Here is a 17,043-nt window from a genome sequence, read left to right as displayed (position 1 = left end):
TTCCTGCAACCAACTGACTTAACCAGCCAGCTAACGCTAACAACTGTTTAAATAGTTGTACCACTGCACTGTCAAAAATCAAAGAAGCTGTAAGCATTATTCAGCAGATCACCATTAATTAGTGCATCCAGCTGAGTGTGGGAGGACAAGAGAAAGATACAGAGGTGAGGGAAGAATTGAGAGAAACAGAAAGAGAGAGACAAAAAGAGACAGAGGCAGTGTGTCTGAATAAGTAATTAAGTGAGCAGTATCCATTAGTCTGTAAGAGAATAAGAGAATCCCTTTTTCTAAAGACATATGAGAATGCACATCAGCATGTGTCTATATGCACATATGTACACAACAGCAAAAGCTCCAGCATATGATATTGATTGTTTGAAAAGCTGTAAGAGAGGCTGCATTGTGTGAAAACTGAGAGGGGCTGAAGAGTGCTGTGAGGAGGCTTCAGTTTCAGCACTCAGCAGCCAAGCAGCCTCGCTTAGGCCTATCAGGGCGATTAACTCTAATTACAAACGATCATACCCTCGTTAATATTAGACAACCGTCAAGCTGCTCATCAGCAGCATGTGAGTAAGTTTCTGAATGTGTGTGAGAGATGCTTAGTACCAGAGAAATGGAGAGAAGGCACAGGTTTAAGATAAGGACAAAAAAAATTAAAACAATAGAAGATTTCTAAACATTAGTGATGCACAGAAATTAAAATTCTTGGCCAAAAGTGAAACTAAAATTCAAAACCGAAACCGAAAAATATATATATATTTTATGGGCTGGTTCATTTATGCTTTTGAATCAACTTTTGAATTGCTTTTGAACTGAAGGAAATACACTTATTTTGATGAAAACTGCTTTCAATCACATAAAATATAAAGTAAACTTAAAATAAACTTTCGATAATTGTTACTGTATGTAGGCTACAAGGTGTTTTCTGAATATCGAGTGGGATGTCATGTTTTCAGTAGGGATGCATCACATTCTAGGCTAATTCATCTGAGAAGCTCACTTGTCAAGTTTTACGTCTCGTTGGAATCTTTTTTTGGCTAGTTAGCTGATTGTGCGGCAGTTGAATGTCCTCTAAAGGCAGTCATACACTGTGTGACTTTAGAAATCTTGTTCCTTTGTGACGCACATTGTACGTTTGAATATACTGTCATGTACAGGCAAAGCCTAAGATTTATATGCTCACACTGTACGAAAACGCTTGGTCTGGTAACATGCTATGTGAAACGCAGCCCCTACAAACATCTCTGTCTATAAACAATTTTCAATAAAGCTGTTTCATTCAAAATAACACGCTGTACATCCAAGCACTGAGCACAAAAGCTGACAAACTGAGTGGCTCTGTTAACTTGTGCCACACTGTGCACTGAAACTAAAACCAGGTGCTGATGTACACATATAGGACAACACAGTCTCGCTGCAGCCTATTTTAAAGACACTTTTAAAAATAACTATATTAAACTTTATACTTTGCAATCTATTCAGTCAATAAAATTAAAGTAGGCATATACAGACTATTGTACTGCAAATGTTGACTTTTTTGTGTCCCTTGTTAGCCTATGTGGTTGTGATTTTGTCGTTACAAAAATCTCACAGTATTCATGGCGAGAATATAGCAAGGCAGGATGTTTAAAGGGACCAATGACTTTGTGTCCAACTGCCACTGCATCAGCAACATTTCTCTGTGCAAGAAGACCCTCAGACGCTACCAGCTTGAGTCATTAGATCATTAGCGTGGAAGCATACACTAGGCTTATGTCACATGGACACTTAGCATGAACAGCATGAACAGTGATAAATGTTCCATGGCTGTAAATTACGTGTGACACACGATCATACTGTGTCTGCCCCTCAATTTTTACCTGAAGATCTTGCGATGAAAGAGGTCACACCAGTACATTTTATTGGTGGTCACGTCTACATCCAGCGCTACAGCATTCTTCAAGGTGGGCACCACCTGGGTATAATCCCTCCTTACGAGGTCAATCCGCCGGATTTCGTGTCGGTTGGTGAACATCAGGTATGGGCTCTTACCTATGGAGAGGACCAGAAGGATACATCAGACATTAGCCTTAAGTTGCAGAGTAAAAACAGACATCAGTCTTGAATCACAGAGATGTCAGCACAGTTTGGAAGCTGTTTAGCTTTGAGCAAAAGACTTTTTTGTTCAATGGAGAATGCAGACTTCAGATCAACTGTGATGCTGTTGCTGGTACACGGATGATGGCAAAAGAGATACTTCGCTGCTTTAAATGGTACAAGGATGGAAAAAGCCACCACCAGCAGCAACATTCCACTTACCACTGCGATTTCCCAACTTTTGCCTTGGACCATGGCAGTGGAAAAAATAATTATTTTTCAGGAAATTATATACAGTTATTTTTTTCAAAACATGGCCGCTGAATGCTCATACAACCCCATTTCCAAAAACGTTGGAGGAAGCCATGTTCATTTGAATTGCTACATATAGATCTGATTTTTTAATGGAGAATCACCATTTGGTTTGCAATTTCTTTTACTTGGGAACCCCTGCCCTGCATATTTTCATGTTTAACCTGCTCCTAACACACCTGGTCCAACTAATCAGCTCATTAACAAGCCCTTCATGACTTGACGTGGGTGTGCTGGAAACACTAACACTACAAAGGCAAACTCAGCTGAGCTCAGGAAATACAACAGACTTAATGTCAAAAATGTTTTTTTAATCAGCAAAAAAACATACATGAACAGAGAATAACTGGATCCTGAAAAGTCCCTTTCTTCAGTGGACTCAAGTCATCCCTATGTTTTCCAGGTTAATGGCCCTTGTGTGTTTATGTTGTGTACAAGCAGTGAACTTGCATCATATTTCTAGGTCATCGGCCTGTCCCAGAATGTTTGTTTGCATGTGTGTGAGTGCACGACATGCACCTGTAGTGTTTCCAGGCAGCCGGCCTATGGAGTGAGTCAGTGTAAGTGTGTCTACCTCAGGGAAGCCAAGTCAGTGTGGTTTAGTGACTCAGCTGTGCCACCAAAAAAAAACCCCCACCTTCACCGGTTTAACCTCCACAACATTAGCAAGTCCACTGCTTTCACCTTCACAACATCAACAACTCTACAACATCAGCAACTCTACTGCTTTCACCTCTACAACATCAACAACCTCACTGCTTTCACCTTCACCATATCAACATGCTTCCTCTTTCCATCACCACAGAGGAAGGGAGCTCACACTATTTTTTTCAGAGAGGAAACCCAGCCCCATCCCTCATTTCCTGCACTCTCCTTCCTCTGCCCTCTATCAAACTTTCATTTGGCTTTTCATCCCTAATAAGTGCTCTATGGCCAGGCCTAATAGGCACTCTATTGCCAGATCTAATAAGTGCTCTATGGTCAAAATTTCAGCATTAGAATTAGAATACTGCCTTCTTCACATCCATGTTTCCCATGCCTTCCTCTCTCTCCATCAGTATGCTCCAATAGAATAATGGAGCAGGTATTAATCAGCAGCGGAGGCACAGTGGATGAACAGCCCTTTTAAGCCCCCTGACTGCTTCTGCTTTGACAATGTGGCAGATGGAGGAGGAAGAAAAAGTAGGCAGGAAGTAAAGGAGCAAGTGAGAGAGTGAGAGACAGAGAGAGAAAGAGAGAGAGAGAGAGAGAGAGAGAGAGAGAGACAGAGAAAAGGAGAGACAGAGAGAGAGAGACAGAGAGCGAGAGATGGAGAGAGACAGGGGAAGGGGTAAGAGAGGGGGCAAAGGAGGGAGAGTATATCTTCGTGACCATACCAGGCAGAAAAAGGCTGGCATACAAAATGCTGGAAAAATGAATATTCGATCACTGCAGGACAGGACCAAAATAAACAAAATAACATTTTCTCTAGCAAATATAAAAATATCAGAGAATTAAATCTGACACCACTTGAAGGAAAAAAATAAAAAATAGGTGTAGTGGACATGTCTAGTAGCAACAATAGCTCAGCCCTGAGGCCATACATGCTGAAAGCGAAAGCTGAATCACACAGCGCATAAAAAGGGCTCTAAAATGTATAGCATTTTGCTAGAAACATAAAAACAAAACCGAAAAAGTAATACAGTTTAAGAACAGAAACATTAATGTGGAATCTCTGTTGCCAGCTGATAAAGTTATCTTTTACTTCCATGCAGGTGCAGTCACAGTATGTGCCCTAATGATTAATGACAAGCCTACCCAATCTCAAGCTGCAAGAAATATTTAAGCTGCATTTTTAAGTTTGATTTGTTTTCTGTGAGTGTTATAAATATGTTTGTTCCCTGTAGAGGATGTGTTAACTTATTTTCACTTCACCACCAAAACTTTTTGCGTATGACAGTAACCATCCTGTTTGCTATCATAATATCTGGTATTATGGGTTATCTGCTAGCTAATTTGGTGCAACTTGCTGATTTACAAACAGTAAAATTCCACAATGGCGTGGTCTAATAGCTTCTCAACCCTACTATTTATTTATATTAGAACTCCGCACAGTCCATGTAAACAAAACAGATTTTCATTCTGAGAAAGAGAGAAAGAGAGAAAGACAGAGAGACAGAAAGAGAGTGAAGAAGCAAAAAATGAAAGAGAGAGAGGGAGAAACACTGAGAGAAAGAAAGTGTGTGTGTGTGTGTGTGTGAGAGAGAGAGAGAGAGAGAGAGAGAGAGAGAGAGAGATACAGTGAGAGAGATTTACAGCAGACGTAGCACAATCGTAGGTCAGTATGAGAGTGTGAAGAGCACTAAGGTTTGACAGTGATGGAGAGAGATGAGTGGGGCTGATAGATGGGGCCTCAAACACACACCCCTCCCCATTTTTTTCCCTGTCTCGTCCCTCCCCACCAAGCTTTCAATATCACTGAACGTGATGTGGGAAAAGTGAGGCTGGTTTGGCTGGGCTCTCAGGCGCTCTGGTGAACGGTCCTGAGCAAGGGGCTAGAGGGCTCCACTCAGATTGTGTGGCCCCTCTATAATAGAAGGGACTTGTGGGAAAAAGAACATTTCATTCCCCTTCTCATAAGCCCCTCATGGGCCACTGCACTGCGAGCAAATATTTTCATTTTCAGCCAAAGTCAGGATTCAATCATTTCCCCCATCTGCTGAAGTTGCTGTCATCAATCTCACATCCCTCCTCCAGGATGTATAATGTAGCAATGGGGATACAGAGAGAGAGGGGGGGAGAGAGAGATGTGACACTCATGTCATTAAATGAATTTAACAGAACAGTTACATCAATTCAAGTATCTTCACTACTAAACGGATTGAATGAAATCATTAAGGAGTCTCCAGCTTCCGCACATAATGGCCTCAATGTGATTTATCAAATAAAGTGCCCATGTCTTACATTTTTCCTGCATTTTATTTTTTTCCCCACTTATGGCATTTGTGTTTTTTTGTGTGCCAACAGCAGCCAAATCCATTTTTAAATGACCATTTTCAAACAAATTTTGTAAGTGTTATATCTGTTCACATATTGTCACATTCTTAGCTCTTAATGCAAGTTACTGTATAGAGATGTAAGAGAAGTGATTTTGAAGCATTTCTATTGATTCATTTATCTTAAAATATTCACACAATGTAAAGCTGTTGTTTTCAAATGATGCAGAAAAATGAAATTTAAATAATAATTCAAAAAAACGCATACATGTTTTATGCCTATATGTATGACTTTTTTTTGGACAGCAACAATATATTACTGGTATATGTAAATGATCTCTGTTCTGGCTGGCTGCCCTGTCTCATTTCAAAACGGTCCAGTTTGAAACACTACTTATAACCACAGAGTGAATGGCTGAACTAGTGTAAGCTGAACAGGCATATATATGTGGATGTTTTGTTTTTGTGACATTAAAAAAGCAATAAGTAAAAAACAGACATTTCATACATTTGGACTATAAATATATTGGACTGTATTTGGACTGGTTTTGAAACTTTACCAATATGTACACATGTAACTTGTAATATGTTTTGTTACATAATCTAAGCATTCCTTAACAGTCGTTGGAGTTCAGACACACGTCACGATCACAGGCTCATTATCAGGTTAACCTCGTAATCTTAGTTAATGCACTTTTTCCCCAAACTTTTATGAACTCTTATTTTAAAAACATGGTTTTTCAAATCTGGACCCTTTAAAGACATCACTGTGTCATCCTGCTATAGTGATCACATTTTTCAGCTCTCTGACCTCCTTCTGAGACGTTGTGTCATAAGTGGTTAATAAACATAAGGATAATCATACAGACTCATACGGAGAACTGTGATATATTGGTTAGTGTTAAAAAAAGCATCCATCAGATGTTTGTCTCCGCCCTCTGACAGATATGGTAAATGACTCAATTTTGTGAAATCATTGGCTAAACTCTGGCTGTTGGTGGGAATGCAGAGGGATGGAAATAGTTTGTGGGTGCTTGAGTGCAGCATATCCATAAATCTAAAGCTGAGAGACATGGCCTTTCAGCAGCTTTCTCAATTCTGACTGAGATCCAGAGAGAAGGAGAGGAGGGTATGGTAATAGTCATTTGAGTGTGGGTGTGGGCATAGCATAACCCCTCACCATCACATCCCACTTCACTCACATTATACCCACTTTATTGATAGGCTGCACTCATATGCTTGGTTTTGTCAAGGACAGTGGTTTCTAGGGTTGGGCAGTATGATGGTGATACCGTCTACCACAGTATGTACAATGATGACCGTAGTTTAAAATGATGATGGTATTCAAAAATGATGACATGCCAAATTTCGATTCGACATCTGAATGGAAAAATAAAGACTCACTAATTGGTGATGTGGGAACCCACCGATTGACAGCGCTAACAGAAAAAGGGAAGAAATCAGAGCCAAAAAAAAAAAACTCCAAAAAACTGAGCATGACAGCAGCTCAGCCATGGCAAAAAGCTACACGCATCAGAACCGCACATTCTATGTACACACCACAAAAGTAGGGTGGCTTACTTTTGTTCTCTCAAACATTTTTATGATCTAAATTTGTGTCACCAGAGCACCATTTTCAGAATCAAGCCTGTACTGTGATGGGTGGCACTGTTTGGTAATGTAACATGCTCGCTAATCTAATGTTAAAGTAGCCTATTCAGAACATTTGGAAACAGCGTGCTGTTACACGTAAATTTTTAAATGTTTTGTGGCAGAAGGTATCGGTAACAGTAACGCTATCACACACTGTAGCTTAAGCTACAAAAAAACGCTTCAGCTACAAAAATGTAATATATGGCAAGGGTGCCTTTACAAAGCACACTCAAAAGGCTGTGGATGAATCTGATATTGACAGAGAGGTTCTTGGAGGTAAGACGAGCTGATCAACTTTGGCTATGAGTTTTTAGTTTGTGCTATATTAAAATTGTTATTGATTATGTTTAATTAATTAATTAATGATTATTATTGTTGGTAATATGCTTTGGCAAAATTGTATTTGATACAGTTATCCCAATAAAGTTGCCTTGAACCTAAAAGAGAGAGAGAGAAAGAAAGAGAGAGAGATCTGTCTTGCATGGAGAATAAAAGCATCAGACCAAGCTGCGCACTGATGACTGTGCATCTTTCCTACAGCCCTGGAGTCACTGCTCACCTGCTCATTAAAACCAAATTACACAGTTCAAACTTGCAGCACAGAGCTGAACAGGCTATAACACACCTCATTCTCTTAATGAGAACGCAGCCACTTTGGGTGGCCACCTGTGTGGTGCTGCGTGTGCCCCACTGGAGAGTGACACCAGGGAGCGTCAGGTCAGTGCTGTCATCTGTCTCTGACAAACACAACTAATTAAAGGTGTGAGGAGCTGCTTGGCTGGATTATTGCCCAATGGGAAAGACAGCCACTTACAGTGACAGTCAAGTACTTCATTAAAATTCAAGGATTCATTTGCAACACTGCCCTTGCAGAAAGGCCTTTTTGTTACCACATGAAGTGCCCAAAAACACTTGTTCATTGTACGCATTGATAACTAATTTACTTTGACAATGCTGAGCTGTAATTTGTTAAATTCATACTTGCAAACACATGATTAAAGAGGAATTACTGATACTTGGCATGTGTGGAGAAAGAGGGTATGTCATGTGACCCTCAAGGGACACACAGACCCATCAGAACCATCAACGATCTTTCTTGCACATAGGTGGCCAATTCTAATTATGCCAAGATACAGTACTGACAAAGCAAAGTGAATGGTAGTGGTGCACAACACTGTGCTTAACAATTAAGTTTGAACTCAGACTTGTTTCAGACCCACTAAATACCTTTGGGATGAGTTGGAGTGGTGTTTGTGATCCAGAACTAATCATCCAACATCAGTATCTGGCCACACACACTAATGCTCTTGTGGCTAAATGGAATCAAATTCTCACAACAATATTCCGAAATCGAGTGTAAAGAAATTAGAGATTAAAGAAAAATTAGAGATTGTTATTGCAGCTAAGGGGTGACAATCTCCTTATTAATACCATTGATTTTGGAAGAATCATTGGATAAGCAGGTGTCTACTGACATTTAGATATGCAGTGTGCATTTCAGTTTACTGTCAGGTCCTAGATACCATATGTAAAGCACAGAAATTAGAATTTCCAAAAACTGAAACAGGAAACAAGGACACTTGGAATAGAATGTTATGTGTACAATGCTCATTATCAACAGAATTTACAGAAAATCTATATTAACAATGCATCAATGTCATGGTAATGATTATATATCAGCCAGAACTATGGAGAATGTCAGTTCAATTCAATTTGTGCAATGCAAGTAAAATGTAACGCAATGGAATTTTTTTTTTTACTGAGGCACCAACTACAACCACATAAACAGCCTTTAGAGACACAGATGCTAAGCTATAGAGAACAACCACATAAGCAACCTTTAGAAGAGATGCTATTTTTTCAGATGATAACTGAAGTAAAGCACTATATAGCTCTATAAAATAAATAAATAAATAAATAAGTCTGGTCAAGCTGTGCATACTGTTTCTTATAATGAACTACTCATTGTTCTTACTATTCATGCTACCAGTCACACTGGAACCCAAAGGTCATATTTGCAGTCGCCATTGTGTCAGAAAAATGGGTTTCGGAAAACTGACGCTCGGCCGCCTTTGTGTCAAAGCACGAGTCTCTTATCTTTCCTCGCCTCTACTGTGAATGCTTATGAATGGGTAGGACGGGAGCAAAGAGCAACTCATTTATGAAAGATATGTCTATGGTGAGAATATCAAAATTATTTCATGGAGTTTCTATGCACACTAGAGTAACGGAAGTAAGCAGCAAATCGATGGATGGATGGACAGACGGATGGATCGATCTTTTTAAGGGCCCATATCGCTTTGAAAGAAGAATCTGATGAGCAGTACTGTGCAGAGGTCAAAGACTATTTTAATTATCCAATTTCCGGTCAAAATGGCCTTTAACCACAAGTTAACAGAATTTTTCAGTATTTAATGTGCCCACCCTTCTCCTTTATTACAACTTTCATTCTTTTCAGGAGACTTCATTTTAGTTTTTTCAAAGAAATCTGCAGGGATATTTTTCCACAACTCTGGAGTTCAGTCTTAGCAGTTGGTTGCATGTTCTGTTTCTCACAGTCCATGTGCAAAAACCAAGCTGCAAAATTCTTTTTGGCTAACTACTGGGAAAATCAAAATATTTACATATAACCAATCATTCCACCTATAGCTGTTTAGCACCGGCCAATCATATTGAAGTTACAATGTCTTTTTACCTTCATGAGGTGCAAAACAGGGCAGTCAATCAGAACAGGTACCACATGAGGCACAATAACAAAAATAGTCTTTTTAATTCCAAAGAATAATGAGAGATTGGAAAATGGTCATGTAAAAATGAATTGAGACTATTTTTGGTATATAAACCCACACAAATGTCATAATGGGAAAATGTGAGTGGGAAATAATAAAATGCAAGAAAAATATTGTAAATGGGCTCCTCAAAAAACTCTTACTACACTAGCATTCTACCATACTACATTAGCATAAAACAATGAAGACAACAATACATAAACTTTTGCAGAAAGCATCATGATAAATAAGTGAAACTTCTTCTGAGGACAAGAAATATTTTAGGATGTTGTGCATGCTGCTTAGCCTGAGGCAGAGTCTTTTCTAGCCCAGTGTGGCACAATATGCCTAATGACAGTGTCCCTCCAGCTGTCAACCCCTATTGAGACGACAACACTGGAATGCTCTGGAATGTTCTACAGCCTTGCCAGCCAAATAAAGAAGCAAAACAGCCTCTGAAACTGACAAACTTCATTAGGTTCACACCACCTCACAATCACTAAGCAAGCTACCTCATAACTATCAGGAGATGGCATTTCATTTTCAAATAAAATAAGCAGCTTCTTAAATGATGACCCTTGTGCTGTTTTGCTCACACGTTTAGAGATTAGAAAAAAGTGTAAGATCGCTTCCTTCCTTAAGGGAGCTCTGTGGCTGGACTGTGACTGCACATGCTACATTGCTAATAAATGCCCTCCTTTCTTTGACAGCACTATTTTTGCCTGAGAGGTAATAAAGACTCATTTGCCTTCGACTGCAGTAATCAATGCAATTTTCACGCCATTTAGAGCTAAGCGGAACCAATTCTTGTATCCACTTCCTCATTATTAGTGAGTTTGTAGTTAATGACTGAGACGTAAGAGGGATGACTGGGACACCATGGATCCCCCTCCCTTCTCTCACCTGCCTCTCCAGCTAAGGTTTACTGATCACTTAAGGCTACTTATTTAAATGTCTCATCACAAATCATTTCTGGAGCATCCACTAGACTTAATATTGACACACTAAAGACCCAATCAGGACACTGCAGTAACTCGCTGGACACTTTTTAGTACTAGAGCAACAGAGCATTTCAAGTAACACGCCAAACTTGGTGCAGCAATGATTGACTGGGGCTTTAAATTCTGAATCAGTTTTGGGCTTAACAGCTTTCAGATACAACACTCCATCAATAACAAAACAGGAAAACAAGTAGCAATCTCCTTTTTTCATGTATGTAAGTATGTGTGTGTATATACCTCTGTAATTGCAGAACTACAAAGTGCACCTATATAGTAAGTGGAGCTGATAAAATAGACAATGAGCGTAGAAACAAGGAGGTGGTCATTGTTATGCCTGATTGGTGTATATATATTTGTTAACATAATTTATAAACACTGTCTTTACATTGTGTAAACATTTCATAATGAATAGATCAGCAGAAACAGTAACAAAATTACTTAAAATAAAATCTCACTACATTACCTTGCTTTTTTTCTTTTTTGTTCTCATGCGAGTTTATTGTTTTTGACAGGGATCATTATGCTCAACAGTAGTCTTACTTAGCAATATTGCAAAATCGTTTACAACTATAGAGACCTTAGTAAGTTTACAAGATCAGAAAGTGGTAAGAGGACCCCTTTCAATAGACATATGATATATATATATTATATATTTTTCTATCTTATTTCCTCATTCCACTCGCCTTGTCCAGCTCATCAATATTTTCAGAACACCCCCCTGACACAAACCTTGCACAAAACTCTATAGGGCTGCTTTCATGAGATCACACACTTTTTTTTTTATCAGTCCAATAGGAAACAAGGTTTTGTTTATCAAGCAAAATACATGCAGCATACAAGCAAGTAACATGCAGCAGCAGCATAACTAAGCATCTGACAGAACCTCACGCAAAACAGTGGTTTGTCTTGTTTTATCTGCAAGTGTAATGGTTATTTCCTGTCAAAGAAGGTGGTTCTTCACCAAGCTGAGTGACGAAACCCACCACTACTAGTGTAGAAGATTAGGATTTTATATTTGCCCTCGCCTACCGATTAGAGTGCCAGGAAAATAGGTTACACTGCCTTTAATTTTGGTCTTTGTTTGGCATGGAATGAATGTGGGTGAGAACATACAGAGTTTACCTTCTGCTGAAATTGTACAATTTGAATTTGTTCTTTTCCTGTGACTGTCAGGGCACGCCTATCTTTGCTTATGTGAGTTTATCATTTTTCTTCCTTTGTTTTAGATGGAACTGTGTATTTTCTTTCTTTACTTCTTCCTGCATATTTGAATTCATTTGTTTGTAATTGTAACTTTCTTTCTATCCTTTGTATTTATGTAGTTACCCTCTCTTTGCCTAGAATAGTGGAAGGAATAAATGAAAGCATCATCACATTAAGCATGTTTGTCTTGCAATTTGAAAATATTATTCTGTTGAATAAAGTATTCAATAGCTGCAGCCCTAAAGCTCCGTGAGTGGAATGCACAGTTTCTGCTGTAAATATACAGTAAAAGAAAACAAATAGGCCTATTCAGGGCATGTTTATTTGGTTTTGCTGGAGTTTCTTCATCTACTTTCCCGTTCTAAGCTCAAACTTGACTGTTCATTTACTGCTGCAGGGTCCACAGCCCATCAGGCAATGCCTGACAACAACCACATAAGCAACCTTTAGAGGAGTCAAACACAGATGCTTGGCCTTATAACAGATGGCAAACATTTGCTTTAAAAGCACAGCAAACAGAGCTCAGTTTGGTGGTGAATGCCTTACCCACTGCCTTGCAGGTCTTGGTAACCGGATCCATCTCGTACCCCTCATAGCATTCACACTTGTAGTCGCCTTTGTAGTTGATGCAGATTTGACTGCAGGCGTCTGGGTTCTCACATTCGTCTATGTCTAGAGGAGACATTGGAAACAAGTCAATAGTAAAGCAAGCACACTCAGGATAAAAGGCTTCTGTATTGAAGTGTCTATGTGCAAGATAAATGATGCTAACATGACTGATCTTGTGGCTAATTGCATATTTTATTCTATAACCTAGTCAAATGTCCAAATTGTATACATTCACCATCTAACATAAGACACCACAGTGTATTTTCACAGTCTGTCTATGCCTACACTGTTCTAAGAAAAAGCAGTATGTCCTTAGCAGATGTGCCTTTGTTAAGCAAAGCTATTAAAAATATGTATTTGTGATTACAGGCACGAAATACCAGTCCTAGGGTGATATCAGCAGAGTTAGGTAGAAGCTTTACCTCCACAAGTCTTCTTATCCAGCAGCTTGTAACCTGAGGGGCATTCACACTCATAGCCTATCCGCCGGTCCTTGCATATATGAGAACAGCCACCATTGTTGTTGGCACATTCATTGAGGCCTGTGATGGAGAAAAGAGAGGAGAAGGAAGGAGGGGGGCAGAATGAGTAAAAGGTCAGAAAGTCCAGCTGGGATTGGATGGTGTGTGAAATGTGCCCATGGCAACCTGACAGCAACTGACAGGCGAGTTGTTTCATTTTCATTTTCTCAGTGGAGTTTCGGGCTCGTGCCAGGAGCTTATGAGAAAGTGATGAGCTGAGTAAAATCTTCCTCGCCCGCGCAGGGGGGAGCTGGAAAGGTGAGACATTTGTCTTAAATGCTAAAATTAATAAATAAATAAATATGATAAAAATACACAGCTGAGGATAGAGGAATTCTGCATGTTTGCCTGCATTATTCAGTGAAAAAATGATCTAGCAAAGCTCTGTAGAAAACATCAGAGCAGGGATTTGTTGATGGCTTTTTAAAATACACCCTCCGTTCATGGAGGCAAGGAGCCAGAAAGATACACTGCAGCATCATGTAAAAGTGTTCACTTTCTAATTGCTACGAAACCAACACGTTATTCCATCCTTGGAGTTAGCTATGGAAATGCTGTAACATCCTGCCTCCAGTCACAGCCTTGAAACTATGCTCATTATCATAAGTACCTCGAGAAGCTTTTACCAAACTCAGTGAAGTACGCAGTAATTAGCCTGCCCGCTGTGTGTGTATATGGACGACTGTCTGTATTTAAATGATTATACATGCAAGTATGACTGCAGTTTGTGATCTTTTGTAGAAACAAGGAAATGGAAGGACATAAGAGAATGTGCCTGTTTGTGTATACAGGTGAGAGTCATTAAGGGGGAAAACAGTGATGGACAAATCCAGCGAGAGGGAAAGCGAGAGAGAGTGTTAGTGTAGTGAGAAGAGAACACAGTACGAGTGAGAGAGAAAGAGAGAAAACAAGACAAGGAAAGAGGAAGAGAAAGAAAGAAAGAGAAAAGGAGAGAAAGAGGAAAGGGAAAGAAAGACAGTTAGATAAGAACAGAGAAGAAGAAAGAGAAGAGAGAAAGACAGAAAGAAACAGAGAGAGAGAGTACCAAAAGAGAAAGAGAAACAATGCGACAGAAAAAGAGATAGACAGAAAGAGAGAAACAGAAAGAAAGAGCAGGAGAGGCAGGGCAGAGAGCAGTGAGAGATGAATACTAGCTTGAACAAATGTACATCATGTATAATGGTTAAGGGACATGTGCAGGAATGTGTTGAAAGTGAAATCTCTGCACTGGCCCCACTGGTATTACACTACAGTGGGCCACCTGGAAGCGGCCCAGCATGCACTGGGGTTAGTGGGGGGGCACTGCAAACCAGGTGCTCTTTCTAATCTCATTTGCAGGGGGGAGAGAGCGGAGCAAGAGCCTCGGGGAAATTAACACCAGCCATCTGATTATATATCTTGCATTAAAGATTCAAATCGTGGATAAACCACCAGAGAGAGATAGACAGAAACATAGAGAGGGAGAGACAGAGAGCAAAATTGAGAGAGCGAAATTGAGAGAGCGAAATTGAGAGAGAGAGAGAGAGAGAGAGAGAGAGAGAGAGAGAGAGAGAGAGAGAGAGAGAGAGAGAGAGAGAGCTGTTTGTGCAGGAACATTTACAAACACAAGATGGCCTTTTGGAAATGTCATATGCACTCAATTAACATACTGCTGCATTGAGATGGAGAGCACACAGCAAATTCTCTTATGGAGACAACATTATCACAGGGTTAGTGGAGTCAGAGCTATAGGTGCAGTATCATAACTCATAACAAACAGATTAAGCATGTTCACTTTGCATGTCTGATATGATAGATTTAGTTGACTGACTGAAGATGACATCAAGTTCTTCAGAGGAAGTAAATTATGCAGTGAAAGACGATTTCAGGGCATTGAACTCTGGGCAGGTTATGTGTGCAGACTGATGGGTAATGTAGGCAAGACTAAAGGCGTGCACCCTGGAGAAAATCTGCACTTTGATTATAACTGTTGAATGTATTTCTTTATATAGTGAATGTCCAACTAATTACAAACACATTGTATTAGTAGAAAGTCTATTATTGTGTGTATGGATTTGTTCTAGTATCAGTGGATTTTATGTGTATCTCTGTGTTGCCACACATACCGCACTCCTTAATTGGCTCATCTGACCAGTCCTTGCAGTCTTTGATGTTGTCACAGACCTTGTTACTGTCAATACATTCTCCGTTCTTACACGTGAACTTCAGTGGCCCATCACACTTAGTAGCTGTAAGAGAACACAACAAACAACTTGTACATTTCTTGTCTTTTTAAACTTAAGCCACTTTTTATAGTTTTTCCTTATAGGAATACATTATTTTTTTGTTGTGCCACCAACTAATCCATGTTCTCTTTACAGAAATGTTTTATCATTATTTTACACTCCACAATGGCAGCTGATGAGACTTTTCCTGTTACAAAGTGGTGTAAAACATTACAGTTTAAATTCTTGTCCTGTTACACTTACTGATTTATGTTACTTACTGAATTACATTACTTGTGTTACTCATGTCTCTAACAGAACAATATCAACTATGCACAATGCATTTACAACATATATTTCCTCTATATAGATTACTCATGCCTGTCCTTGTACGTAACTTTCATGTGCCTGTGCCTCCTGCAACAGCTGACTGTGTGACTTTGATTGTGTATATAAGCAGGACAGTGCAAGTGCGAGAAGCTCTGTAAACTTGGCAAATAATACGTTAAAGCACCTAATCCTACTAATACAGATCTGATGGACAGAGGTTCCTGTGCTGAAGAAGAGAGAGCCACACTTTACCTAAACAAGCCAGACTTCATTCATGAACAGCTCTGCAAGCTTTACACTTTATTCATTAAGATTTTATTTTAAGGCAGCTGTTTTTGAACTGTGCATAGGCAGGGACAGAGCCATGCTTTTAAAAATGTTTATTTAGCTAAAAAGAAAGTAATATAAAAATAAAGTACTGAAAAAATTATTAGGTTTTCCCTTGCATGAGTTTTAGAGAGTAATGTAAAAGTAAAGTAATGAGTAATGAGATTACTTTTTTTTAGGAAGTTATAAGCAAAATGATCCCATTACAGATTTAAGTCATTAGAAATTTTTAGTGCATTATTCTTTTGAATAGCTACCTTGACATTGTGTATGACTTTCTGGATTTTGAGAAGTTCATATAATTTTTTGGAAAAAAGCCAAATATCAGCCACCAAAAGTATTCGGCGGAAAATGACCAAAAATGACACTTTCTGTGTACAGCTGAAGCAGTAAAAATACAGACCATTTTGACCAAAAAAGTTACACTGTTAATTTTTTTAGGGTGAAAACGGCCTTTAACAAAGTGTCAAAATATAATAATTTAAAAATTTAAAATCAGTGTAGTTCCAATGAGAATTAGTTCAAAAAGCATATCAAAACGAACACACACATTTGCAAAAAAAATGCAGCATTTACTTCTTTTTTGGCTCAGTATGCACTGAATTTAATTTAGCTTGCAGCCAGGAATTTTCAGCTTAGTGCATCATCACATTTCAGCGATTTCTGATTACATGTTTGCCTGAAGGTAGAATGGTAAGGCAGGAGAGAAAGGGGAGGACAGCAAAGAAAGGAAGTACAGAATCCGAGACTCACTCTTGTTGATGCAGCCCGCTTCATCACTGAAGTCAGGGCAGTCGTGCACACGGTTACACTGCTTAGTGCCATGAATGCAGGAACCATCGCCACACTGGAACTCATCTGGTCTGCAGGTCAACAGAGCTGACACACGCATACATGCACGCACACACACATACACCCACATGCACACACACAAGTGAAACTTTATGACTTGGCATGTTGGTGGTAATTACAGTTTAGTAAACATTTGCATTTCACCTGCAGTCAGGTCAAACACAGAGTGCACTTAAGTTCTAAAGAAATCCTTCATTCTCAACTGAAACCAA

The 17,043-nt window shown here is 39.3% G+C and overlaps 1 protein-coding gene across 1 annotated transcript in view; it reads right to left on the bottom strand.

The window, feature by feature from the left end:
- lrp8 (low density lipoprotein receptor-related protein 8, apolipoprotein e receptor) overlaps nt 1–17,043 on the bottom strand; it is a 169,865-nt gene that overhangs the window by 30,632 nt on the left and 122,190 nt on the right. The window contains exons 6-10 of the mRNA XM_036570667.1: nt 16,733–16,858; nt 15,224–15,346; nt 13,020–13,139; nt 12,535–12,660; nt 1,860–2,031 (exon numbers count right to left, since the gene is read on the bottom strand). Of these exons, the coding sequence (XP_036426560.1) occupies nt 1,860–2,031; nt 12,535–12,660; nt 13,020–13,139; nt 15,224–15,346; nt 16,733–16,858 (667 nt within the window). The remainder of the gene's footprint in view (nt 1–1,859; nt 2,032–12,534; nt 12,661–13,019; nt 13,140–15,223; nt 15,347–16,732; nt 16,859–17,043) is intronic.

The sequence above is a fragment of the Colossoma macropomum genome, unplaced genomic scaffold (genome assembly GCF_904425465.1).
Source record: "Colossoma macropomum unplaced genomic scaffold, Colossoma_macropomum, whole genome shotgun sequence".
In the NCBI taxonomy this organism is placed as follows: domain Eukaryota; kingdom Metazoa; phylum Chordata; class Actinopteri; order Characiformes; family Serrasalmidae; genus Colossoma; species Colossoma macropomum.
The sequence above is the reverse complement of the archived record's forward strand: the minus strand, read 5'-3'. Positions and strand labels throughout refer to the sequence as shown.